Source organism: Centroberyx gerrardi, chromosome 6 (genome assembly GCF_048128805.1).
Source record: "Centroberyx gerrardi isolate f3 chromosome 6, fCenGer3.hap1.cur.20231027, whole genome shotgun sequence".
Taxonomy (NCBI): domain Eukaryota; kingdom Metazoa; phylum Chordata; class Actinopteri; order Beryciformes; family Berycidae; genus Centroberyx; species Centroberyx gerrardi.
In genome coordinates this window covers 20,986,594-21,013,029 of record NC_136002.1, presented here as the reverse complement: position 1 = coordinate 21,013,029, position 26,436 = coordinate 20,986,594, and the positions used below count along the sequence as shown (strand labels likewise).

The 26,436-nt window shown below is 45.8% G+C and overlaps 1 protein-coding gene across 1 annotated transcript in view; it reads right to left on the bottom strand.

Annotated features, from left to right (window-relative positions):
* ift80 (intraflagellar transport 80 homolog (Chlamydomonas)) overlaps positions 1-25,979 on the bottom strand; it is a 36,590-nt gene extending 10,611 nt beyond the window's left edge. Inside the window, exons 1-7 of the mRNA XM_071927886.2 lie at positions 25,762-25,979; positions 23,093-23,203; positions 22,841-22,909; positions 19,808-19,917; positions 18,189-18,278; positions 17,948-18,085; positions 283-462 (exon numbers count right to left, since the gene is read on the bottom strand). Of these exons, the coding sequence (XP_071783987.2) occupies positions 283-462; positions 17,948-18,085; positions 18,189-18,278; positions 19,808-19,917; positions 22,841-22,868 (546 nt within the window). The 5' untranslated portion in view covers positions 22,869-22,909; positions 23,093-23,203; positions 25,762-25,979. The remainder of the gene's footprint in view (positions 1-282; positions 463-17,947; positions 18,086-18,188; positions 18,279-19,807; positions 19,918-22,840; positions 22,910-23,092; positions 23,204-25,761) is intronic.
* Positions 25,980-26,436: the final 457 nt, after the last annotated feature.

Here is a 26,436-nt window from a genome sequence, read left to right as displayed (position 1 = left end):
TGCCTTTATCACTTCACTTACATGTGTTATCACTCTGCAAATACTACTTAACTGTTACAATTACTAAAAGAGTCCCAGGACAAGACTGAATCTTCTCTCTTTGGATCTCTGACTGAAAAACGTTGAACCCCTGTCCAGTGTTGTGATCCCAGTGTACCCATATGTAAAGTTAAAAAGGAGAAGGGGAAAATGTCTATTATAGGTGGCTCCGTTTTGCGTGCCACTACACTGTAAACACGTCCACATATGAATACACCTGTGTGTGTGTGTGTCGCTCCATACCTGCATGGTCCTCCTCTTGGTAAGGGTGATCACAAAGCTCTTCCACTCCCAGTGCTGCTCCACCACATGGGCAAAGACGACATGCCCGTTGCCGCAGGCCCCAGCCAGCTGGGTGCCGTCTGCAGACCAGGCCAAGCTGAACACGCTGCCTGTGTTGGGCTTCTCCAATGCATAGGACCACTGGAGAGAGAGAGAGAGAGAGGGGGGAGAACAATATGGTTAATGGCTATGGACATTTATCTACAATCATAAACAATTACCTGGGGGGCGATTGGGGACATAGAAACAATGAGAAGCTGCGAGGAGGGAAGCGGTGAGAGTGAAGAGACTCAGTCATGTATGAGTGAGTGTGTGTGTATGTGTGTGTGTGTGCATGTAATGTAAACTATGCTAGAGAGACAGGGGCCCAGTCAGTCAGTCAGTGAGCTGTGATGAACTGTGAGACACTGAAGGAGCGCTGGGCCCTGCCAAGTCCAGCACTCGCGCTCGTAAACATACGCTCTGCTATCCTCATCTATTACATCCAGGGAAGAAGGGAGGAGGAGGAGGAGTGGGGGGGGGGGGGGGTACAGGGAGGAGGAGGGAGGGTTTACATATGAGCCCCCAAACTTGAGCCAAAAACTGATTACCAAGACCTCTCCTTTTCTTTTTATGAGAAAAGGTTTAGGAGAGGTAGAGAAATGAGAGGGAGGGGGGGAGAAAGATAGAGAGGCAAAGAGAGAAAAACAGGCACAAAGAAAGAGAGAGAAGAGTTTTTCTCCCTGTGCACTGTGCTGCGTCAGCCAGGCTCCACGCTGTAAATGAGACTCAGTGACGGCCAAAGAAACAGCTGAGAGACACGCAGTTCTTCACAGCATCTACGACAAAAACACCTCTCCCGTCTTTCTTCTCTCCATCTGCCCCCTTACAGCGTTGCCCTCTTGTCTCACCCAAGCAATCCTCCATTTCTCCCCCAGCTATCCCTTTTCTCTATCTAATCCCTTCTCTTTGTTCTCTTTCCAGTCAATTTTCCTTTCCCCCCCATTGTCCTCCTCTGCTCCCGTCCCCCAAGTCTTGTGCAGAGTATCACAACACAAAGGCTATTCTGTTGTTGAACTCCTGCTTTTTCAAATCCACCCTGTCAAAGAACACATGATTGAGCTGAGACAGTCTGGGTCTAACAGCAGTTGAGGCTTTTCGAATTGTTGTCTTCCAGGGTGACGGTGTGCGTGTTTGTATGTGTGTTAGAGGCCTGATCACTTGTAAGATTCACACCACACTTCATGCGGAAGCTTCGACAGTTTGGAGTGGACAGACATATAATGGTTCTCTTTTATCGTTCATTTGTGGAGAGTATTCTAACTTTCTGCTTTATTGCCTGGTATTTCTCACTGTCTGTAGTTAATAAGAACAAACTCAGTAAGATTGTTAATATGTCTAGGAAGATTGCGGGTCAACAACATAGTATGACAATGCTTTGTGAGTCCCGAGTGGTGGGGAAAGGGCGGACAATCCTCAGTGATGTATCACACCCTCTCTATGGTGAATATGAGTTGTTACCATCAGGACGGAGGTACAGGGTACCGCCTTTGCGGACTTCCCGTGCCCAGAGATCCTTTATACCTTCCAGTATAGCTCTGTTAAACAAATCCTGATGATATGAGGTGTGTGTCACTTGCATTTTGTTGTACTTAATTCTTGATTGTTGGTGATGTTGATGTGGAGCACTTTGTTGTTAAATGTCTGTCTTTAATTGTAATGTCCTTTCTGTTGTGGTTGTATTTGTCTGACAGTTGCCACAGACACAAAGAGAATTTCCGAAAGGATAATAAACGAAACTAACTAACTAACTAACTAACCACAGTTGGCTATACTAGATCAGTGGCACAGAGACTTTCTATCCCATAGACTCACTACTGTTTCTTTGCTTTCTAGCACCCCCACCCGCTGCCCCACCCTATCTGTCTGCGCCCCAACCTCTCATCTCTTTCTCCCTCACCCAAAGCTCATCTTGTTCCCTGCTGTGCACATCAGGCATTCCAGCATGGCCAGTGCTGATTTTTTTTCTTGTAGCCCCTTCCACAACCATCACCACCAGCCTCCCACCGCCCTCCCTGACCTCCCCATCGCCTCGGGTGCAGGTGGCTGGCAGAGCTGAGCTGGGCCAGAGGCTTGTCAGCTGTGATTTGCCACACAAATGCACACACACACACACACACACACACACACACACACTGCAAACTGCTTATGAAGGGAGAAAAGCGCTAATGTTAGCCTAGCGCTGCCTCCTTGCCTGCTATAGAGAGACAAGTGTGGTGCAGCAGGCCAAGCGCTGCGGTGAAGCTCAGAGAAAAGGCCTCAGTGTGTCCACTGCCTCAAACACATGCTGCTGCGGGATGTGAGGTGTGGCGTTATTTCCTCTCTGCTGCCTTTGACAGGGCTAGAGGCAACAGTCGGCAGGCTACAGGTTACAGGCCCACTGCTTTGATCTCTCTCTCCCTGTCTGTCTGGCTGTCTCTCTCTCTCTCTCTCTCTCTCTCTCTCTCTCTCTCTCTCTCTCTCACACACACACACACACACACCTCTCAGCTGGTGTTGGTCAGCACCCTCCCTGCAGTTAATACCATATCAGGACCCAAAATAGTTGCAGGTGAAAAAAATGGGTATGTCCACAATGTAAAACCAATGTGGACAAGAGATAGCTTGTTAAACTTATATCAAAGGTGGCATTTTCTTTTATTTAATTTCTCTTCCCTCCCATTTCCCTTCCTTTACCTCCAGCCCTCCTCACTCATAAATCCTGTGACAGAAATTAGCCTAGGTCTTATATAATATATATATATATAGTATATATATGTACACACACACATAGCCCTTCCAAACATGAGCGGGGATGTGCCGTGCTGTGCGGCTGTGCTTAGACAAGCTCCACCGCCAAGCCCAGCCTGCACCAGCGTTTACAATAATAAGAGATCCCATCTATTCTTCAGCTAACATCTTGGGACAGCCCGCTTTGTGTTAGAGCACCCCAGGGGGAGGGGAGGGAGGGATGGAAGAGAGAGGGATGGATGGATGGGGGGTCAGAGATGTAGCTGAATGTATACACCAGACTGTAATGAAGCAGGACATATGATATCAGCCCAAGGAGCACTTTTGGATTTGTGCTTACCTAATGCTTTTAACACATTGGGCCATTTGACTCCTTCTACAGCCAGCCAACAAGTGAGATTATGTGTGTGTGTGTGTGTGTGTGTGTGTGTGTGTGTGTGGGTGTGTTCGTGTGTGTATATGTACTGTATAAGTCTGTGTGTGTGTGTGTGTGTGTGTTTCTCTGTGTGTGTAAGAGATAGAGATAGCATGAACAAGTTAGAGAAAGTGTAAAAAAGTGTGAGAATGGGCGAAAATAAGATAACACATCAGGCTGATTTAACTGTGTGTACACAGGGGGAAATAAATGTGAGCTCACATATCCCTCTTATGAGTGTGCAATGGCTATCTTGAAGGTGTGTGCATGTGTGTGCAAAAGAGGTGAAAATCCTCTGGCTTGTCAGAGTTGTCAGGCAGTGACTGAATATGGGACACTGGGGGGAGTCCTATAGCTCTCCTGAGGAGGACAGACTGGGCCAGGAGAGGCCAGGAGAGGAGAAACCTGGGACACAAAACCTTTTCCAGAGCAGCATTCAGCCAAAAGACATCTCCGTATCGCTCTCTCTCTCCCCCTCGCAGGAGCACTCTCCTCGCTCTACCTGTCTTTCATTTCTCATTTCTCTCCCTACAGGTGTGGGATTTAGATGTTCTAACAGCGGGCTGCCCAACAAGAGATTGGCCCAGTGTGGGGCTGCCTCAGAAAGCTCTTCACTAAAAAAGATGGAATATACGAATTTAAGACTGAGTGGAAGGCTGTGTGCAGCGTGAACTAAAGCAACGCTGGTAGGAAAGAGGTGGAGGGGGTAAGGACTGATGACGGGAGGATAGGAGAGAGATGGAGGAGACAGAAAGGGATTAGAGGAGACAGAGGAAGGGGAGGGGGCAGGGGGAGGTGAATCAGACAGTGGCAGTAGATTTGCTGACTGGTTTTATTGGTGCCACAAGGGATGAACCTGGCCCTGCTCCAAACACTGGGAACTCTGCTGGAGAAGGCTGGAGGGAGATTCAAAATTAGCGCAAAAAGAAAAGGAGAGGAAGAAAGAGAGAGTAGGGGGGTGACAGGATCAGGGCAGAGGCCGATGAAGATGGAAGGGGGGAGTGGGGGGGCACTGTGGAAGTGGGGTCTGGCCCTTCGTCTGGCTGGAGCCCACTCTCTCTGGTCACTGAACCCTGTCTGTCCATAATGGGCAGCTTTGTGGCCAGAGGGAAGGTGACAGACATGACGTGTAGTTCTCAGCTGAGCTGCGGGGGAGAGAGGGGGAGACCCCTCAAACTCACAATGAGCTCATACACACAGACCAAGCATATACAGCAGCAATGCACGGCTGTGCATGCACGCCTGGGTACACACCGAAACACAGACAGAAACACACACATGCCCCACACACACACACTCACACACACACACTCGTGTCAAGGACGTGGCAGAAGACCAAGGCTGGGAGTCTAACACTTGTGATGATCACTCCAAGCACCAAGCAAAACACCCACACATGCATCCTGTGTGTGTTGACATGTGTGTGTTAACGTGACTCAGACACACAGACGTTAGCTGCACATAGGTGGCAAACCCTGGAGTGTTGAATTGGAGAAATGGCCGTGTGGGACGCTGCATTACTACACAACATAATTTGTCAGTGTTGCTCTTCCACCCTTCCCCCTGTTTGGCTGGGGTTTTTATTGTCTGGATCTCTCTTTGTTTCAAGTTTAGACTTAAGCGATGTTCCACAGACCCTGGCTCGCAGCACGCAACTGTAACCGTAGGCACATACAGACATAGTGACTCTTCTGCACACAATGGCACACACGCAAACACACACATATGTACACACACTCACACACCACAGCCAGTGAAATCTACTAACTTAGAGCCTCTTTAGAGCCTCTTTAGGGAGCGTACTTGCCCTTTCCCTCCTCCCTTCCTCCTCCTCACTCTCTCTGCGTTTCTCGACACATGTTTGCCATTAAGACTGGCAGGTGTTGTGGGCCTGCCGCTTCTCTCTATTGTTGCCCTGCAGCCGCAGCCAGCATGGAGAGGCCTGCAAAAAGTTCGCTCAAAGGCAAGTAAGCTCTTACTCTGAGGACCCCCAAAATCCTAACCCGAATTTATTACTGAAAGCGCACTCTCCCTCGTACGCTGTACCTGCTCCTCGTTGTATAGGTATAACCAACTGTGTTTCATTTCTTCTATTCTCTCATTCTTTCTTTTTAATATCTCCCCCACAGTTAACTCTAACTATCAAACACCCTCATTTAAACTTGCCCTGGAGAGAGTTATACACAAAGACTTGCCTGGCATATGAAACACTGATTGAAACAACACGCGCACTACGAGAAAAAGCTGCCACGGACACAAAGAGCTATAGGCAAAAGGGGGAGGAGAGGCAGACGGACCGTGGGGCGAGCAGGAAAAGTGTTAGAAAGAAAGACGGAGGAGAAAGTGAGAGAGTGTGACTGTGCCAGTGTATGTAAATAATAGATTTGTTTCCCCCTTCCCCCTCTCCGTATCTTCCCTACCTGAAGCAGTGCTGCGGCCTGCATGACCCGGGCTGAGGGGAGTGGGGGGGTGGGTGGAGCTCGGGCCTGGGAAAGGGTTAATGACACATGTTTGGGCTAATGGCTCCCAGTGGAGCTATCTGCTGATTCAGCCCCATTACTTCAGAGGCATTAAATATGTCTGCCCTGACCGCTCTCCGCTCCCTCCAGCCCTGATGCAAGTCAACAACATGCTAATCAGCAGGGTGGCATGGGACTTCCAGACTCCCTACTCCCTACGTACCATAGCTGTACCACTCTTGTTCCCCTCTTTGCTCCTCTCAGTCCCCTTCGTCTCCTGTCACTTCTCACCTCCCTCGCTACTCTCTCTCTCTCTCTCTCTCAGTGAGTGCCACGGAATATCTTTAAGAAGAATAAGAGAGTGGGTAGAAGGTGGCAAAAAAGTACAACATACCATGTGTGACTGTGCAATAAACTGCGTATGACTGTATGGAGATTCTCTTAATTGTAACTTAAAACAGAGAGCATGTTGTAGAGCTTTGAGAATTAGCAACTGAGCCTAGCATTGTGCAGGAACTAATGTATATTCATGTCAATATAAGCTACAAATCTATAGGGCAAAATTACAGGTGGGACATAGGTAGCCTGGTAAACAATGGGCTAGCATTGAGGTAGCTGATCGGCCACTAACTGAGCGACGTTACTCTAAATGGCAGATTGGAGATCAGTTTCTATTGTCTATTTGGAACAGAGCAATGAGTTTGATTGCACTCATTCACCATCTATTATTGTAGGATCTAGTTTGTTTATTCACATATCAGTTATTAAACAAGTTAAATTATTTCTGCTAATACTGCCGCTAAAACCAAAAGCTGCCTGGAAAAGACATCTACAAAATCTGACAAACTGGAAAAAAAATATGAAACATACAGTGCTGTATTAATAAATTAATATTGGTCAATGTCCTTATTAAATTATCAATAATTATCAGTTGCAAAAATCCTAGAGCATTGGTACACTTTGGATCATTGGGCCAGATTAGATCTGAATCCTACAGTGTACTGTAAGCTTTGCACACTGGGTAAAGAAGGGCTACGTTAATCTGTTAGTTTAGCACTGTGCTAACATTAGAGGCTGTGGGAGCCAACCTAGCCCAGGGTTAACAGTCCTGCATAAATCTGAGTGGCTAAACTGGCAGGCTCTCTGCTAAGCCAGCTGGCTTCAGTTAGCCTGTATGCCTCTGTGCAGGACAGGACCTGGCAGTGCAGGTACAGAGTGTAAATCCCTACACGTAATAAACACAACACAGATGCCTGGGTGTAATGTATACTAGACATACGCGTGCAAGTATCCAGCCATAAACAGATAGAGAGAGTGCATGTATGAGAATGCAGACACAAATCTATAGTCTAAGACAAAGCTCATTCCCCAACCAATTCTGCAAGATGAAGGAGTGTAGGAGAGTGAAACTAAAAACAAAGTGATTTGTTGGGGGGGAGGAGGTGGAGGATTTTGGATGAGGGCTCATCAATCTCTCAGCAGATTAGGAGGCCTTGTAAATGTCAGCCTGCAGTGACCCCTCTATGGGGGCTGGGGCTTGCTGTTAGGATAAGGACGGGCTGGGCCTGTGTCCAGGACTGGTCAGGCCTATGTGTGGGAATTGTTTTGGCTGGGAACAGGCTCCTAAGCTGGACTGGTGTGATCCAAATCACCACACCTTCTGTAGAGCTGAAACCATATTGTTTGCCATGCTACCTGAATGTGCATAGTGATTGAATGCTGAATGTTTATTTGTAGAGTGACATGTACAGTCTACTATCTATCATCCATGACCTGCAATGTCCCTTTGCTCTGTATTTGAAGTCCTGTACCATGTGACAGTTAATACTGTGTACCTGTATGTTGTTAATATGTCTCAGTCCCAATGCCACCAAGACTGTATTCTTCATTTTCTGACACACACGCAGAGGGTACAAGTCCAAAAACAGTATCTGACGCTAAATCATTTTTCAAGGGGGATTGGTGAGGTAAAATGTGAAGCTGCTGTTTGGGAGGAAAATGAAGAGCACCTAATGTGCTGTGCTTTATAATAAAGCCTAACCCACTGCATTAAATTACACACTATCAAACAGAACAAGGACTCAGGCCCATAAAAGAGCTGCTTTCAAACGTCCCATGGCACCGCATAGTCTGAGCTTCCTTAATCACACTGAGATTCACACACACACACGCACGCACGCACACATCACCAGGGAGGTGCTGACCAACTTGACACAAAGTTCCGGTCCAAACGCAACTACTACCCAGGAAATAGGCTGTCACCTGAGATGTAGCCTATAAACTCACCCTTTAACCTCTAACCTTTGATGTATTACCTCAGGTAAGTTGATAAAGAAGGAAACAAGTGTAAAGTATACTAGAGTAAAACAGTTAACTATTACCAAAAGTACTCTCTTACATATTGCTCTATCTTTCTCTGTCTCTGTTTTAGCTTTGTCCTCAAACTGAAGTTTGCAAAGGAGCTGTGTGTGTGTGTGTGTGTGTGTGTGTGTGTGTGTGCATGTGTATGTGTGTGTATGTATATACACACACATCAGGGAGTATAGCCTCTATTACACCATGCAAGATGAGCCCGCCCTTATGGCCCATGACACATCACATTGAACATTTCAGATTGTTAAAATAAAGTACCCAATACAAGTGAACTCGTCCGCATACAGACACAGTTTCTTCCCTACATGCTGCACAATAAACCATTCTCATTCCCTGCCTCTGCAATAACACACAATAGCTATAGCTATAAGCTCGTTTCTAAACATAGGCCGGTGAAAGGAGCTCTGTAAATCTCTGCATTGCAATACCCAGTTGGCTGGGCTAGATAGATACAGAGCCTGGGCCTGGGGCGAGTGTAGAGTGGCACAAGTTAGAGCTTTGACAGGGAGAAGGGAAATGGAGAGAGAGAGAGGGAGGGGGAGAGAGAGAGAGAGAGAGAGAGTGAGAGAGAGAGAGGGCGCAGGAGATAGCAAAAGTGCGCAAGAGAACGAATGAGAGAATGAGAGAGAGAGCAAGAGAGCGAGTGAGAGAGAGAGAGAGAGAGAGAGAGAGAGAGAGAGAGAGAGAGAGAGAGAGAGAGAGAGAGAGAGAGAGAGAGAGAGAGAGAGAGAGAGAAGTAATGATCTACACATGGTTTCATGCTGGAGCCTCAACACAGTAACCATAGACACATGCTGGGGCCTCCTGGGACTCATCAGCAGGACACAGCTGTGAGCTGGCCAGCAGAATTCTATTAGCACCAACCATGCACACATGCGCGCTTGCAAACACACACACACACACGCACACACACACGCACACACAAAATCACTAAGAATTTGGGTATTTGGCTAGGCCTATGCTGGCATGCTACACAGGGCACAATACATAAGACCCATTGGACTACAATGGGTCTAGAACACCACTGACAGTAGGTCTAGAACATACCAGACCACTTGACTAGGCACGGCAGATTTAGTTCATCCAAAAGCCTACACATAGGTTGAGGGGGCTGGAAAATTTGGCCATTAAGCCTCCACAATCCTCTATCTCTAATCTCAGCCCTGGTCCTTACTGTGTGGATTTTGCATGTTCTCCCTGTGTCCACTCCAAAGACATAAAAGTGAATTGGAGACTGTGTGTGAATATGAGTGTGAGTGGTCAGTCTAAGTGTTTGCCCTGTGATGGACTGGCTACCTGTCCAGGGTGTTTCCCTGCCTGTCGCGCAATGCATGCTGGGATAGGCTCCAGCCCGACCTGACCCTTAAGCACAAGCGGCATGGAGAATGAATGAATCCTCTATGGGATTCCACAGCACAGAGGCACACAGTTTATTTTGGAAAGCACTGCGGAGCACCCTACTAAACTGTTCTCCGATGGCTTATGTAATACCTGTTGATAACAGCTGGTTGGATGTCTGAACTTAACAGCTTACTGTAGGTCTAAGCTCCATCCCAACACCTTGGCTTTCCTTCTATAATGTGAACTATATATACGCACATGAATACAGGTTTCATAGAGCCTTAAAAAAACACACGTATACACATAGAAATACACACACATTAACATGGACACACACACACGTGATGACAAGCCCATTACTTCTCTGTGGTGGCAAAAATTATACAAATTATGCCAAATGGGGGAACCAGTCAATAAATTAGTCATTGTCAAAACGAAGCACTACTCGGATCCACATGGAAGCCAACAGAAGAGGGGAGGAACCCTGGGGAGCAGTCAAACATTAACCCTTTCAAATCATCCGTTTCTGGACGTCCATAGCCTCCAGGCCTTAATGAACTTTGGGTTGGCAGTGAAGCTCGTCACCACAAGCTGAGCTGTGATACGCCATTAACACATATGCTCTGCTTTTGTGTATTCAGAAGCTTTGTGTGCATGTGTTTGGTGGTGTTTCATTGTATTTAAATTACCTAATGCCTATTGAGCTCCCAGTCACCTCCCTGTCAACAGACCTCACCTCCTCTGACCTCCTCCTCAACCAGCTTTCTGTCCCGCTGAAGCCTTTTCGCTTGCTCCCTGCCTTCCTCACCCAGTATCACCCGCACTCCTTACACCATCTCCTCCCTCCCTCTCTCTCTCTCTCTCTCTCTGTGAGTGTGACATGTTTGTCTAGTGAGTGGAGGTAGTGATTTAGTGCTGCGGGGAGTGATGACTCTGCCAGAGGGGCTGGCAGGGCACTGTCTCACTATCATACACTCACTCCAGCCATGGGGGGAGGGAGGGGTGGAGAAGTAAAGAAAAGAGGCAGAGGGACTAGAGTGGAGAGAGAGAGAGAGAGAGAGAGACTTGAGGGAAACAGAAACCACCGTCTTTTATGGAGAGACCAATCCTCCCAGCCTCACTCCCTGGGCCAACTTTACAGGATATATTGGACAGTTCCACACTACACTTCTCTGCCGTCACCCGACCCGCCCCCCCCCCACCCCCCCACCCCACCCGCTCTCTCTTTTCTCAGCTCTTTTTCATGCTCCCCTCCTTTTTGGTTTCCAACAAGGCAAGCCTTTAGCCGAACTCTGGAGAGGTGTAAAAGTAATACCATGTCAACAAGTGCCTCTTACTCTAACCCACTTTACGCACACAGGCACAGGCGCACACACACACGTGTATGCACTCACACGCGCATGCACTATAAAAGTGGGGTCAATCATCTGCAAGAAGGACCTTAGCATACACTGTTCCACAGACCGTGCCAGAATAGGTCCAGAAAATAAAGAAAACCAAAACCTGGTCAGCACGAAGGGCCTACAATACAAAGGAGACACCGTTATCCTCACATTCTAGTAGGGAACCTTCTGAACTCTTTGGGATGATAGATGAAGCTCGGTGTGTGGATGTGTGTGTACAGCATCCTACACCGTTTCACACTGTTCACACACTGTGGGCTTGGCCTCAACCCGCCTGCCAGCCTCACTGACACGTGTTAAAAGGAGTAAGTAAAAATTGTTCATATGAAAACAAGAGGGAGAAGGTGTGGAGGAAGAGAGCTTTGATGGGTGAGAGCGCCCTTTTCAGAACTTACACTCTCTTGCTACCACTGCAGCTCACACCGTACAGAGGGTGCAGGCTTACTAAAGGCAGGCAGTAGTTTGTAACAGTAAGAGAACAACAGAAAGTAAGGAGGAGAGCAGAGAGCAAGAAATAGCAAGCAAAAGCGCACATCTAGTAGGGCAGGGAGGGGTATAGTGAAAGAGAGAGAGAGACAGAGAGACTGCGAGAGCGAAAGAGAGAGAGTGCGAGAGAGAGAGAGAGTGCGAGAGAACGAAAGAGAGAGAGAGTGCGAGAGAGAGAGAGAGAGTGCGAGAGAGAGAGAGAGAGAGGAGTAGCCCTGCCCAGTTGCCTGGGGAGAAAACTGCTCTGCTGCTGACTCAGGACTCTCTTTGTTTGACAATGCTCCCTCACTCTTGCTCTCTCTCTCTCTCTCTCTCTCTCTCACACACACTCTTTCTCAAACTTACTTTCTCCATTTTTCAGTCACTTAGTCACTATCTCTTTCTCATGCGCACATGGTCTTTCTCTCATTAAACTTATGCCGATTCTTTCACTCTCTGACTTACTCTTCGTCATTCTCCCCTCTCTCCTGTGTAAACCCCTCCACATCTGCTGTTTTTCCACCCCCCATCCTCTCTCTCTCTCTCTCACTCTCCCACTCCTGCAGCCTTTTCCCTTCCTTTGCAGTGACATTTTTCTCCATCTGCGCCGTACTGTACTAACCGTCCCCTTCTCATGTGATGAAAACAGATAAAGGCGTGCAGCCTAATAAATCTACAATGGTTTCTCTGGCCTTTTCACGCTCCACTAACAGCGGTTCAGGATCAGGACCAGAACTCTCGGCCGTTTTATTCCCTTCCAGCAGCGGTAGTTTCCAGATGTTAGCCGGCCAGAGGTTGGCAGCTAACTGCCAGCCCAGGCCCGGGTATAGGCTTCTTAAAGGTAAAGGGGAAAAAAAACGAGATGGACTCTTTGAGAAGATAGGAGGAGGCCTGAACTTAGTCTGTTAGGGAGGGAGAAGTTGGCATGGCACAGAAGACCAGACACTACTGCTAAGAAAGGAAGAAAGGAAGAAGATTGACCATGGGTAAGCTAATGGACAGTCAGGAGCGATAGTTGCTCCATAAGAGTCAATACTGGTTGGCAGCTATAAGGACAGCAGACAAAGATCCTATAGAGACGGAGCCTGCAAAGGAAGGAGGGAGGGAAGGAGAGACAGAGAGAAACAGACAGAGAGAGAGAGAGAGAGATGGTGATTCCAGCTGGACATGATCCCATTCCCAGAGGAGCGATGCTGAGCAAGGCTCACAAAGACCCTGAGGGAACACCCCCCCCCCCCCCCCCCCCCCCCCCCCCCCCAGAAGAGGGAGGGAGGCAGGAGCCAAGTTCAACCTGGTGGGAGGGAGGAGGGAGAGGGAGCCAAACTCACCCTGAAGGGAAGAAGCAGAAGTGTGGGGGGGGGGGGGGGGGGGGCACTGATAAGAAGGAGGTAGACCAACACACCCTGACACATGGAGGAGGGGGCATATCCTCAACAAGGGAGAAAACATAAATCCCACCCCCCACCGGGGGGGGGTGGGGGGTGGGATTTATGTTTTCTCCCTTGTTGAGGGAAAGAGGGAAAGGGTGCGCACAGACAGAGAGGCAATTAGGAGGAAATTGATGAAGATCAATCACCCACTCAAATTCATACCGCATGGCTGTTAGACCAGAGTACTGGCACAAAGTACTCTAGATGGATGGGACAGATAAGGGGGGAGGCAGCATTTTTCATTCGCCAACATCAGATTCCAGAGTCACAAACCAACACAGTGGAGCTAGGAGAAAATCACAGCCGGAAATGATAAATCATCGATTGCAATGATTGAGGGCTGTTTTGGCTGTTTTGTGAAATAACAGGCAGATTCCACCAGTAGATACCAGTGGTTTTACACTTATTCACAAACCATACTCTTCAGAACAGCACTGCCATTATGAGCTATCAATTTGACAGACGATTTATGACAACTCATCTCCCAATACTCTGTGAGGGTGACAGATGTTAGCAGAGAAGAGGAATCAGAATTTCCAGTTCCACTGTGGAGGGAAAACTGCACGCACGTACACTCTTACGAGGGAGAATTTTTTGTCTTCATGTCATTACTTATGACAGGGCTGTTTGAGCTGAGGTAAAGTAAATGGGTAAATAGCAGCCTGAGGCTAACATGTAAACATCTGACCATCCTAACAAGGCTGTGGATAAGTATAGCCTTCTACAGAGTGGAGTGGAGAGCAGAGGATGGGAGAGGAGAGGAGCTTTACATTGGTTTATAGCTTGCAGAGTGGAGGGAAGCTGGACTGGGCCAGGGCTAAGCTCAGCCACGTCTTCAGTCAGACCTCAGCCAAAGCAGACCAGGAGAGGCGGGGGAGGCGTCATCATTGAGTTCAATTAGGACTGGGTCTGTCCTGAATGAGCATCAAACCAGGCAGAAGGGTGGAGAAGTGATTAAGGACTATGTCCTTGAACCAGAAAGCCGAGTTTAAGCCCTCGTGACACCAAGCATCCGCCCTGCTGAAGTGTCCTTGAGCAAGACACTGAATAGCTATCAGCTCCAGGGGCGCTGCTCTGTTCCTCTTCGTGGAGTACCACAAACAGAATTGATGAATGTTGTCCAAAGAAAATCTGTGGAACTTATGTTACATTATAGTGATGGGATTTCTCATGCAACCTGAGAAAATGTGAAAAAAAAGTCTTAAGATTCACTGTAATGGAATCAAAAACAGCAACACTAAACTGCTGTTACATTTTATGCATGTGAGCACGGATGTACAGTGGAGAGAGAAAAAACAAGCGCATGGGAGAGAAGGGGGAGAAAAGGGGGGAAGAGGGGAAAAAGGGGTGGAGAGAGAAAGCGAGAGAGCGCTAGCCTGGCACAATGAGTCCCACTTGTTAGCCAGTGACACAGTGTCAGGGATCGTGACAGGGTCCAGACGCTAGACACCAGCTGCAGCGCCTCGTAAATAGACTGCTGTCTCGCAGGCACATTTGCACGGCCATGCTCACACACACACACACACACACACACACAGGCATGTGGGCACATGCATACTCTAAGGCAGGCACAGATACAGACACTGACTTATTGTGTCTCCCAAATCTTGTAAAAGGGACAGTGAACCTCTTTGTGTCTTGTGTCCTACTATAGCTCCTGTATAGGGAAAAAGTGCCTCCCACACACACCAACTCCAAACTGACCAACTAATTAAACATATATTAATACTAATAATAGTATAATAATATAATAATAATTAAATGTTGATGTTGCACGAGGCGAATAGGAAAAAGTAAATGGGTGGACTTGCTGGCCCTGCAAGAGTAGTCCCTAGCACTTCTGTGTGTGTGTACTTGCTTATAAACTTTTGCCTCTATCTAAACTCTGTGTGTGTGTGTGTGTGTGTGCGTGCGCACGCACGCACGCACGCACGTGCGTTCCCCCTCCCTCCATGGTGATAATGAGGGGGGCAATGCACTACATCTGTCCTGTGGTGTGTGGAGGGAGAAAAGGAGGAGAGGAGGGGGAAAGAAAGGAGGAGGAGGAGGAGACAGTTGAGAGTTTAGGGGGAGAGGAGAGCCGAGCTGGACGGGAGGTGAAGGGGTTAAATGCGCGGGACTGATCCTGCTGAGCCAGCAGCAGCAGTACGTTAAAGTGCAAGGTTTCATTGTAGCAGATACAGAATGAAACTCCTTCCCATTAGTCACGCTAGTAACTGCAAAGACTCTTCGCACTGCTTAACCCTTACTGCACTGCAAACACACCACAGCACCAACACAGGCAGGACATTGTAATCGGTTATTGGCCTCTGTCTGTGTGTGTGTGTGTGTGTGTGTGTGTGTTTGTGTGTGCACAAATGCACAGTGATATTACAGCAATTACAATACAATGAGTGAGCATATGTATGCAAATTGTGCTTTCTCCAATCTTGTGTGTGAGAGAGAATTCACACATAGAAAAAGAGTTAGATGGAGTGACCTTTGAGAGGGATTTTCTTTCTCTCCACTCCCTTTGTTTCTCTTTTTTCCCCTCCTCTTCTTGAGCAAGCCTCCCACGCCACGCTACAGTATACACTGTCTCTGAGGGCTTAGGGAGGAGAAGGCAAACATACCCTTCCCCCAGTTAGAGCAGGGCAGCACCATCATCATCATCATCACCACCATCATCACGCCGCCTTAACCACACCACACCACAGCAAAGCAAGTGGTGCAATGACGAACAATGGAACAAACCAACCACGTAAACAAACCCATAATAGAGGGACTTAAGGTGATTCAGGTCATTACAAAAAATAAAGGAGAAAGTTGGATTCAATTATGTCTGCTTTTTGTTTGTGTTTACACTGAGAAAATGGATAAAAGCTGGCTTCATTTGACTGACTCCATTAGGTCACAACTTGTTCTACAATATGGCAATTTTTCAGGCCAAAAGCTACTGTAATCCCTGGTTCGGAAAAACAAAAAGTAAAAATAAATACAAAGGAAAAGTGACCTTCCCTGTACCCCTTTGGAAAGTCATACTTTATACATTTATATTAATGTCCCCCCCACCACACCACACACACACACGCACACGCACACCCACACACACGCACACGTACACACAGACACCTTACCCTTCTGCAGTAGACATCTGTGTTGGCTCAGTCCTCTCTCCAGCCCATTTGTTTTAGTGCTCCAGAAAAAAACACGCCATTTGATCCTAATTAGATCAAAATGGAGCATGAAATGCCTGGTGATCAGTATAGAAGAGCCCAGCCCTGGCTGTTTGTTTTCATTACAACAGGTTTGATACAGCAATACACTGACATCTCCACGTAAACTCAACAAGAGCCCTTAACGTCCCATCAGGGCAGAGCAGGGACCCAGCAATATCGTTTCTGGCCAAACGTTCAGCAATAATAAAACAACAATTACCATCCATCATTCTCTCATTTCCCCTCTCATTACAACTCCAGTTACCATCAGCACCAGGTAATAAGAACATGTGGCATGTGGCCTAATGTGGTTTACAGAGACATCTAGAGCAACGTATAGAAGGCCCACGGTCTGTAGTGAACTATACAATATAAACCATACTGCACTGGAATAGTTTACAGTGTACTACAAATATGTTCCTGGCAAATTGCCTTGGCCGACTATAAAGCGCAGATGTTATATTGGTAGATGAGAATACACAAATAAAAACACACAAAATAGAAACTCATGCTTTGTGGAAAGCACATGGACTCCCAACTCCCAAACTGTTATGTAGCTGCTGCAAAGCTCTTCAGCGACCATTGCTTAAAATAGAATTCACGCTGCTTCTCCAAACTATCACTTCAGCAGCTAAGAGGAATTCTATAATTATTTTATTTTTTACGTGATAGTTTTGCGCTTCCATCCACAACACATTCGTATTGATTGGAGGCTCTAGGCCTGAGCAGTGGCAGGTAGTGGCTTATACCCATTTCACATCGGACTAGTGATGTGGGAAATACACGGGTCGGCCGTCAGTGTGAAAGGCTCGACCCTGGTCTATCGACCCTGGAAAATGACACTGATTAAGATCAGGGTTGAGACCCGGTCAAACTCTGCTTCACTTGGTGTGGAAGTACTTAAGCTGTGTCAATCCGTGGCTGCAGTGTCATGTCGCTCACCATGTTGAACTCAGAATGTAAACACACTTGCTTTTGATGATGTTATAAGGTGACAGTCTGTAAGATATTCCAGTGTATGAGGCTTGGCGTGAATTACCTGTGACACAGGGTAAACCTGGATCAGCATACTTTAATATTCACGGGTTGTGTGTGTGTGAAAGGGGTATTAGACTGAGGGCTGCTATCTGTGATGATACTTTTCTCAGTAGAAGAGCGGGCATTTGGCAGGTGATTGATAAGCTGTTGCTTAATCCATCATATTCTTCCTTTGCTGTTGTGCAACAACTGGCCAAACGCTCACCTACCTAGAGCTGGCTCATGCCAGTTTGACTTTTACCGTACTGCCTGGTGTTTGAGCGCACACTGCATTCCCCTTTTGCAGAGCTCTTAGGGCTCTGCGTGGCCTAAAGAGGACATATAGTAATTCCCCTAAACACTGCTCACTGCAAAAAGGATTATGCACAAACAAACCAATGACCCAACAAACTCACAGAGCCTAGAGGTACTCTTCCCAAGAACCTAAAAACTCAACATTTTATCACCCAATTATTTTCATTTCAAAGGTTGCAAAATCTTTCAGACTCTTCTTTGATCACAACATCCTGCTGTTGTATGTCTGTAGTGTTTAGCAGGGAAGGACGCGTTTCCCTTTCTCAACTGTGAATTGTCAAGGACATTTTGGAGTTTCAGCAGAAGCTAATTGCTGAAAGCACCTTGTGGTAACAGAATCTTCTAATTAACATTCTGTTGTGAGGGATTACTGCGAGGCTTTAACGGGAGAAAACAACTGAAAAATGCGGGTGTTGACGGGGGTTAAAAGGGCTTTCCTTACCCCAGTCTTGTCACAGAGGCGTAGGGTGTTGAAGGAGCCCATGGCAAACAGCTCTCCGTCCGGAGCCCAGGACAAAGAGGTGACCGGGTAGTCGTGAGACGCCGAGGAGTAAAGTAGACGCCCATAGCTGTCCCACACCTGGGGAGGGAGGTCAGGGGAGAGACAGAAAGGTACAAAAATAAAATAATTCAGCACATCTTAACAGGTCCAAAAGTAGGCATATACTCAAACACTGACTCACCTTGTATTTACAGTCTTCTCCACCTGACAGTATGAGGTCATTGACGGAATTCCAGTCCACCTTCAAAATGACCCCATCATGAGCCTTCCACTAGAGAGAGAGAGAGAGCGAGAGAGAGAGCGAGCGAGCGAGAGAGAGAGAGAGAGAGAGAGAGAGAGCAACAGAGAGAGAGAGAGAGATGAGAGACGATGCTTATGCCAATGCTACTGTATATAGTCCATACACTTCTCTCCTTTGTCGTGACCTCTGTCTTGATCACAGAAGTGGCAGAGAGCTATAATGAATTTTATTAAAAAATAAAAAAATGAAGTATTTTATTAAAAGACCACAACAGAGAGACTGTTGCAAAAACTGAGCAAAAAAGACTCCAGATGGAATGGGAGAGCTTTACGATGTGCCTGTAATTTAAGCCTGGCATTTATTAAACATTGCTACACGTTCATCAATTGTTTCATATTAACCTTAACAGAGAGTGAACTCTCTCCATTATGAGTGCTGGTGTTTTAATAGGAATCTGTCTTTGGGTCGTGAGAGGTAAAAAAAAGGGTGTGTCCGACTCCTGTCCCTATGGCGACCTCACAAGGCCCCGCCCTGGATGCTGGTTCCAATTAGTCCGAGCCATTAGACGACTACAACATTAACACAGAGCAGAGAGCCTGTCACCAGCCTTAGCTTTGCTGCGCTCCTATCTTGTTCCCGCTCTCTCTACATGCCTACACTCCTCTATTTTTTGTACCCTTCTTGCTCCCTCCCTGGGCCCAAGGGAAATGTGTGTGTGTATGTGTGTGTGTGTGTGTCGGGGGTTGCAGAGGTCACAGAGGTTGTAGTGGGGGCTCCTCCTCACGAAGCTGTTTCTCAGGGAGAGGTGATGGAGTTGGAGTGTGTGTGTGTGTGTGTGTGTGTGTGTGCAAGTGTGGTAATAGCTGAGAGGGAGCAAGGGGGTGAGAAGGCGCACATTAAACCCTCCAGTGTTTATTCAAGGTCCCAGGCGCTATTCAGCTCCAAGAAGAACAATAAACAAATGTATACATGAACAAGAAAAATACTAACTGGTGTGCAAGGTCTTCAGTCCCGCACCCTTTCTTAATGCGGAAGCACTCACACACATACAGATCTATTGAGCGAGTTATTTTTTCCTTTAATTTAGCCTCTATGTAGCAGTGCAGGTCGATGAAGAGCAAGTTTTAATTTACAATGAAGATCTGGCAAGAGGCAAGAGGCCTTGAGAGGCCTTGAGGATAGAGCAAATTATAAGCAAAATGAACACACAAGATAAAAAGATCATGAAAGGAGAACACACAGACAACAGAAAACAGTTCATTGGAGAATTAATGGAATAGATAAAAAAAAAAAAAACAAGAACAAAGGGAATACATGTAGCACAAAACTGAGAAGTAGAGCACAACAGACACAAGCATGGGGCTTGGGGAAGCACAAGACAACTGCAAATACAAATGCAGAGGCAACTTCAGGATAGCAGATTTTTGTATTTGTGACAGACACCAGCAAGTACAACTTACCTTGTTTGTCAAAGTCATATCTCAAAACTATACCTTTTTTTTTATCTCTCAAAACAGACAACCACTGAAACACACACACAAACACACACACTACTGTACCTGTATGACTTTAGCGCTGGGCTGCAGGGGTTTGATGATCAGCTGTCTACCTGATGTGTAGAGGATTCTGTCTGAGTCTGGGCCCCAGGCCACAGAATACACAGGAGACCCTGGAAGAGAGACACACACACACACACACACACACACACACATACACACACACAAAAAGCCAATCGTGTATTATTCTCAATCCAAGATCAACTGGTAGGCTTTAGCAGATCATTTAAATTAGTATATAGTGGTTTGACTCTGGTTTGCGGCCATACTTATCAGAGAAATGTGCATTAATTGTGCGTGTGTGTGTGAATTTCTCCCTCTCTTCCATATACACACAGAGAGTTGGTGTGAACAACGGCTTGAGGATACAGCAGCACTAATTTCTCCTCTCAGAAAGTGTCATGTTCCCTTAGAGAACTCACCTCATTCAGCCTATGGAATGGCACTTAGCTTGCAGGCATCCAGCAAACTACCAGCTGAGCAAACCTGCCTAAACTCTATGAGCGAGAGTGTGTGTGTGTGTGTGTACGTGTGGTAGAGAGAATGTGCGTGTGTGTGTGTGTTGGGTTGAGGGTATGCGTGTGGAGGGGAGGGGGCCTGACATTTAACCCCACTCCAGGTGCATGTGGTTTCTCACAAATGCCAAGAGGTCACATGATCTAAAGCTGACAAAGGCAATGAGAGGGGTTGAGACAAGTTCCTCTCTCCTCCCTCTCACTCACTTCCAACCTCTGCTAAGTTTGCTCTCTCTCTCCTTCTCTCTCTCTCTCAAAATGGGGCATGGTATTCAAGAACACGACGGCGGCCCGCAGCCATACCTGTGACTCCTCCTGTTGTGTGTGTGTGCGTGTGTGTGTGTATATGCATGTACTTGAGGGCTCTGAAGATAAGCAACACCTGCACTGATCTGAGTCCCATGTGGGGATGATGTGTCCACGCCTGCTCTGTGGCACCGGCACATTCTCCAGGTGTTCTACAAATGTGTAGGTCTGTTCAGCAGCCCACCACCCAGCAGCTCATTCTCCACACAGCCAGCTGAGGGAAAATGTTCCTACGTACTGTTGCCGAATTGCTCTTTCCCCTGCCAGGTTTTCCACAGCACCAGTCATTCAGCAGGGGTGTGCCATCTATTTCCCAAGAAGCCAACTTTCACCCCCCTCCCCCATCTTTTTTTCTGTCCCACTACTGAGAAGAAACGTTTAATAAGTCAAACAGCACAATGAATCAATTAATAAGTAAGCCATCTGTAATGCAACTGCTGGACAGAGAAATGTATCATTAGGAGTCTTTTTTTATGGCTTTTAATAAAACTCCACTCCTATAAACCTTTGAAACTTTATGGCGCTTTTAATAAAAAAAATGGAACTGGAGCGGTGACTCTGCTTTTGGTTGTATTGAGCAGCATTACATCCTAATAGGCCCAACACACACACACACAGCCAAGGGGAGAGAAAACATTTCCTCCCTCATTGTCATTTTAAATGATCTGGCTTGACTAAAAAGGCAGCCTAAACACAAAGCCGAATCTTTCAGATCACTGAGTCACACACACGTACATGTGTGGCACACACTCATGCATGCAACAATCACACACACACTTTCATAAAGAAAACATAATATTATTACAAATGCTGAATGAAAGTCAAAAGAATAAAATCGAACAAAATGTGAGCTGGAACAACTTATTATGCCTACACTTTTGTTGTTCCAAGTTGCTCTGCCATCTGGGACCTTGTGTAACAGCGGAGTTACACAGCCCATCTCCAGGGCGGTTATTCTGAGCTTGGCCTCAACCAGGAGCCCAGTGAGGGAAACTTTTGTGTCATGGCACCAGGAGTAGGGCTCCCTGAATACACATGAATAAGATTGCAGTCCAGCATGCCTAGTCCTTTTGCCTCTCATCAGGTCTCTAGCTCTTGCTCTTTTTCTCACTCCACTCTCTCATTCTGTCCTATTCATCCAAAGAGGTGCTCTTTCAGCCGGAGGGGCCAAAAATGAAAAATGGTGTGCATGTGTGTGTGAGAGAAAGAGAGAGAAAGAGAGAGAGAGAGAGAGAGAGGGAGGGTGGGATGGAGATAGAGTGAGAGAAAGAGAGAGAGAAAAAGAGAGAGAGAAAGAGAGAGAGAGAGAGAGAGAGAGAGAGAGAGAGAGAGAGGCTGTAATTGGTGGCTGTGTGTTGCCTTGTGTTTACTAAATGTCTGCCTGCTGGTTGGTCAGAGACTGGCTTCACGTGGCTGCAGCCGGCTTCATGGTTGTGACCTGTTAAAACCTGTTCCCTTCTAAAACTCAAATCAGCTCCTTCTCACACTGTAAATCAAAGCATATGTGAGATCAATATTCATATTTAGAGGGTGACATGGGTAATAAACTTTGTGGCCACTTTGCAGACAGATGTAGGCCTGTTTGTGTGTGTGTGTGTGTGTGTGTGTGGGCGCCTGCAAGTGCATACTTACTAAACCTAATATGTCACTGCTAATCATACAAGTATTAATAATGCGATACTTAATTGATCCTTGCAAGCAGTTTCATTTTACGCTTGCCCTCTCTCGCAGAGAGGTCAGAGGTCAGGGTCAGCTACAGAGCAGCAGCCCTGGAGCTGTCTTGCTCAAGCACACTTCAGTAGGTCGGATGTCTGTCGACATGAGGACTTGAACCTGGTTCCTGTAGTTGAGGAGTCGTCTCCCCAGTCACTACGCCACACTGCCACGCCAAATTACTTATGACACTTGAGCTGAAGATAAGCACGAGTGTACACAAGCACACACCCGCATCTATTACCTCGACCACATATCTAGCACATCAACTGCTGCTCTACTGTATGCAACACCAGCAGCCATTATTGTGTTAATCACACTAGAGGGCAGTGGTTGAGTGCGGAACAAATGAGTAAGCTCTACTTTGTTAATAAATGCTTGGTTTAGTGATCATATATAATTATGGACAGCGGTCCAGAACTTTTGAAAGGAAATAGACACATATTTAGATTAAACTGAGCCAAGGAGTGAAAGCTAGGTTCTTAACGGTCTCTAGCCTTACCTTGGTGGGCTAGTGTTGAGCGCAGCATACCACTTTTGGACCAGATCTTGATCTGCCCATCCTCTCCGGCTAAAAAAGTAACGCACAAAATGGACTTCAGGTCATAAAGCAATAAATACACGTCTAATCCACAAAATTCTAAATTTAAATTCAAAGTTACATATAGATTAACATAGAGTAAATGAGTAGATGAAGATATACAGAGACTGTGTGTGTGTGTGTGTGTGTGTGTGTGTGTCCTGTCATCTTTACCTGTGATCAGAGCAGTCCCATCATAGTTCCATCTCCCAGCCAGAACAGCTCCTTTGTGCGCCTCCACACTCTTCTCAATGCGCCCAGTCTTGGAGGCCAGGTGGAACTTCCCTGAACAGCCACAAAAGAAAGCTCGCTATAAGGCAAGCCCATGGTCTAGGCCTAGGTTGCGGTGGTGGGGTGGGGCGGGGTAAGAATTACGGTCTATCACTGAAGAACAGCAGTGTCTGTTGTAATTCACCGGGTACTAAGTGGATGCTGACTGATATACTGGCTACCGAGACCACACGTTTATTCAGGTCCATAGGTGAAGCAGAGGGGCCAAATATAGACAAAAGGTTTCTACAGCATGCAATCCAAAACACTAGTAAGGAGAAAAGTTGTGCTAAAGCTTGAAAAAGAATCTGACACTATAAATAAATGTAAAAGGATAATAATTATTAATCCCCTAAGGTACAATTACAAAGCCATATTTTCTTCTCCTAGCTAAATTACAAACTTCTTCTAACACAAAGCGGAAGAGTGAAAGCAAAGGGCCTTCTGTTGCTTGAATTAAAGCAATTTCCTATCTGCTAGACACGAAGAGCGATCAGGCATGGAGACAGTTATTGAAGACACTAGCCAACCATATACTTTGTGGCAGTGCGTATTAAAAAAATCAAAATGCTCTATGTAATTTCTGGTTGCCTAAAACTTCAAATCAGCATGCTGCTGCTCTCTCCCATTTCTATATTTGGACGTCTCAACAAAAATGAATGTCACCGATCCAGGAAAGCAGGTAGTGAGTACATCAACCATGTCTGGCTGTATTAAAGGACACTTTAGAATGAAAATAGGCTTTTAAAAACATAATTTCTATCACATATGCAGCCATTAAAGACCATAGTAAAACTCTCTCCAATGTGTCCAAGCAAGCATGTGTTTGTACTTAATCTACCAATCACTCATCTATTGCTTTTGTGTGCTGATTTGTTTGTTTGCTTGTTATTTGCAGGTGTTTGCTTATCAAATTCATATATGCGTATTTATGAGTATTTCTTTTTTACTTCTATTTAAAGTAATTTAACTTATATTATTATATATAATTTTCTTGTCAATACATCGCTGTGAAATTAGTTGTGATGACACAGTCTAACGCAATCAACAAAAAGAGAGACAGAGAGACGGACTGCTGTCACGAACAGTAGCCCCAATGATATGCTTTATGTCTAGTTTGGGACATTTCTAGTTTCATTCCACACAAACTCCCCTCCAGTGGACTGGCAAATTACGTACCATAAGCAGCAGGGGAAATAATTAAATACACCTACACATACATACACCTAAAGCAGACTAATTAATTAGAGAAAGATAATTTGTATTATTGCATCCAGTTGTTCAATATTTACTTTTGGGAGCAGAGGCAGAGAATAGGACTGAACAGCGTTACACCAAATCTTCTTTTTCACTCTATGTTTCTAATTTAAAAAAAAAACAGTCAAACTGCATATGTGCTATATGTCTGTCAATACAAGGAACCAAACACAGATTTAATATGCTGGCCCGGAGAAGGGAAGGCCCACTAATCAAGTGAGGTTAGGGAAAGCCACAAAGTTACTATAGATTCCTCCCACCCAATATAACTATACTTCTGTGGTTGATTGCTTTCTGTTTAACGATCTGATATATTTCTGAAAATGTTAAACAACTGGCACAGAAACCAGAAAAACTACAATTTCCAGTGGATATTGATATCAATAGGAATATTTTTGTGCAATTGCCCTGGTATTGTCTCTCAACAAGAGAAAACAATAATGTATTTTGTAACTATGGCAGAAATAAGGGCGTTTCTGATATTTGTGTAACTATAACAAGGCATGAACCAGTAGAAAGTTGCAAAAGTGAATGGTAACAGAGTTTTCACTACTCCCTGGTCTGCCAGGGAAAATTGCTGCTTCAGTTTGTGGGTGTGTTTATGCAACCCTACACTGCCATTAGTGTTGTGACCACACGTCGCCTGCCATCACAGTACATCCACATTCTGTGTGTATATATCTGATATAGGACCAAGAGCCACTACAGGTCATACAGACACACTTTACACAGACTGTGCTACCAAGTGTAATACCACTGTAATAAACTAATGCAAAACTAAAATCCACTTTTTCTGATTTGATAGCAGAGAACGCTTAATGAAAACTAGAGCAGAGACTGAATCATTCTGCACTGTGATGCATGAGTCCCTTTCCTCAAGGTGTTGGGCACCATGAAAATCAACATTATTTCTCTCAAGAAGATAGAAGAGATCCTGTTCAGAACAAGATCATTTGAAACAAAGTAAAATTAAAATCTCCTGAGTTGTTGACTCATTCTGCTTACGATCAAGTAAAACAGTGTCCTCCTAATCGTTATCAATACCAGACTGAGGTTCCCAGAATCTGATGGCCTCAAGCAGTTCTTATGTTTTGCTAACATATGATATTTTCTCCCCTCTATCAAAAAAGTGTGTTATTAAACAAATTTGATGTCCTTGTCTAAATATGACTGAATAACAATCATTGATCCTTGTCTTGTAGCTGTTCACTGAGTGAACAAGTTGTGACACTAAACTATGAACTACTGTAGCCATAAGTGACCTCAGAAACCAAGCCCTGCAGCCCACTGGCCAGTTGGTGATTTTGTAGACTTGCCATCAGTGCTGGTGAGGACAAAGATCTCAGCCTGGGTCTGCTTCTTGCCACCCACGGTTTTGGGGAACCAGTGTAGGTCGATGGGGTAGATGTCCTCTTGCAGTTTGACAACCAGACTGGTCTCACTGGTCAGCAGGTTCCACTTGAGGATCTGGTGGTCCTCACTGCATGAGTACAACTCATCTGCTGTGGTCCAGCCCACACAGCTCACAAGTTCCTTATGTGGTCTAGTGTTAAGGAAAACATGGATAAAGGTGACTATATCCCTGGTTATGTGTGTGTGGGTTGTCGCAGTGTCTTCTGCAATGAACATAATATAGTCATTTGAAACATGGATGAACTGATTCCAGTTTATTTATATCTTATCTTATTTGATATAGTAAAGGTCAAGCCTAACAATAAAAACTAACCAATCAATACTACTACAACAACAACTAATAATAAAGATTGTGCTACCTACATGTTTGAGCAGTAAAAGCTCACAACTAAGGACATAATGAGAGCATAAAAAGGATATGTTTTGGTTCCTTTAGCAGCGATGTTTTCAATCTCATGGTGGGTGGTTGTTGCTGTTGACGATCCCTGGATGAACATGAAAATAGTCATTTAGTGACAATAACTCTAAAACTGAAGTTCCTTTTGTCAAACGAACATCGCTTAGATAGACAAAAGATA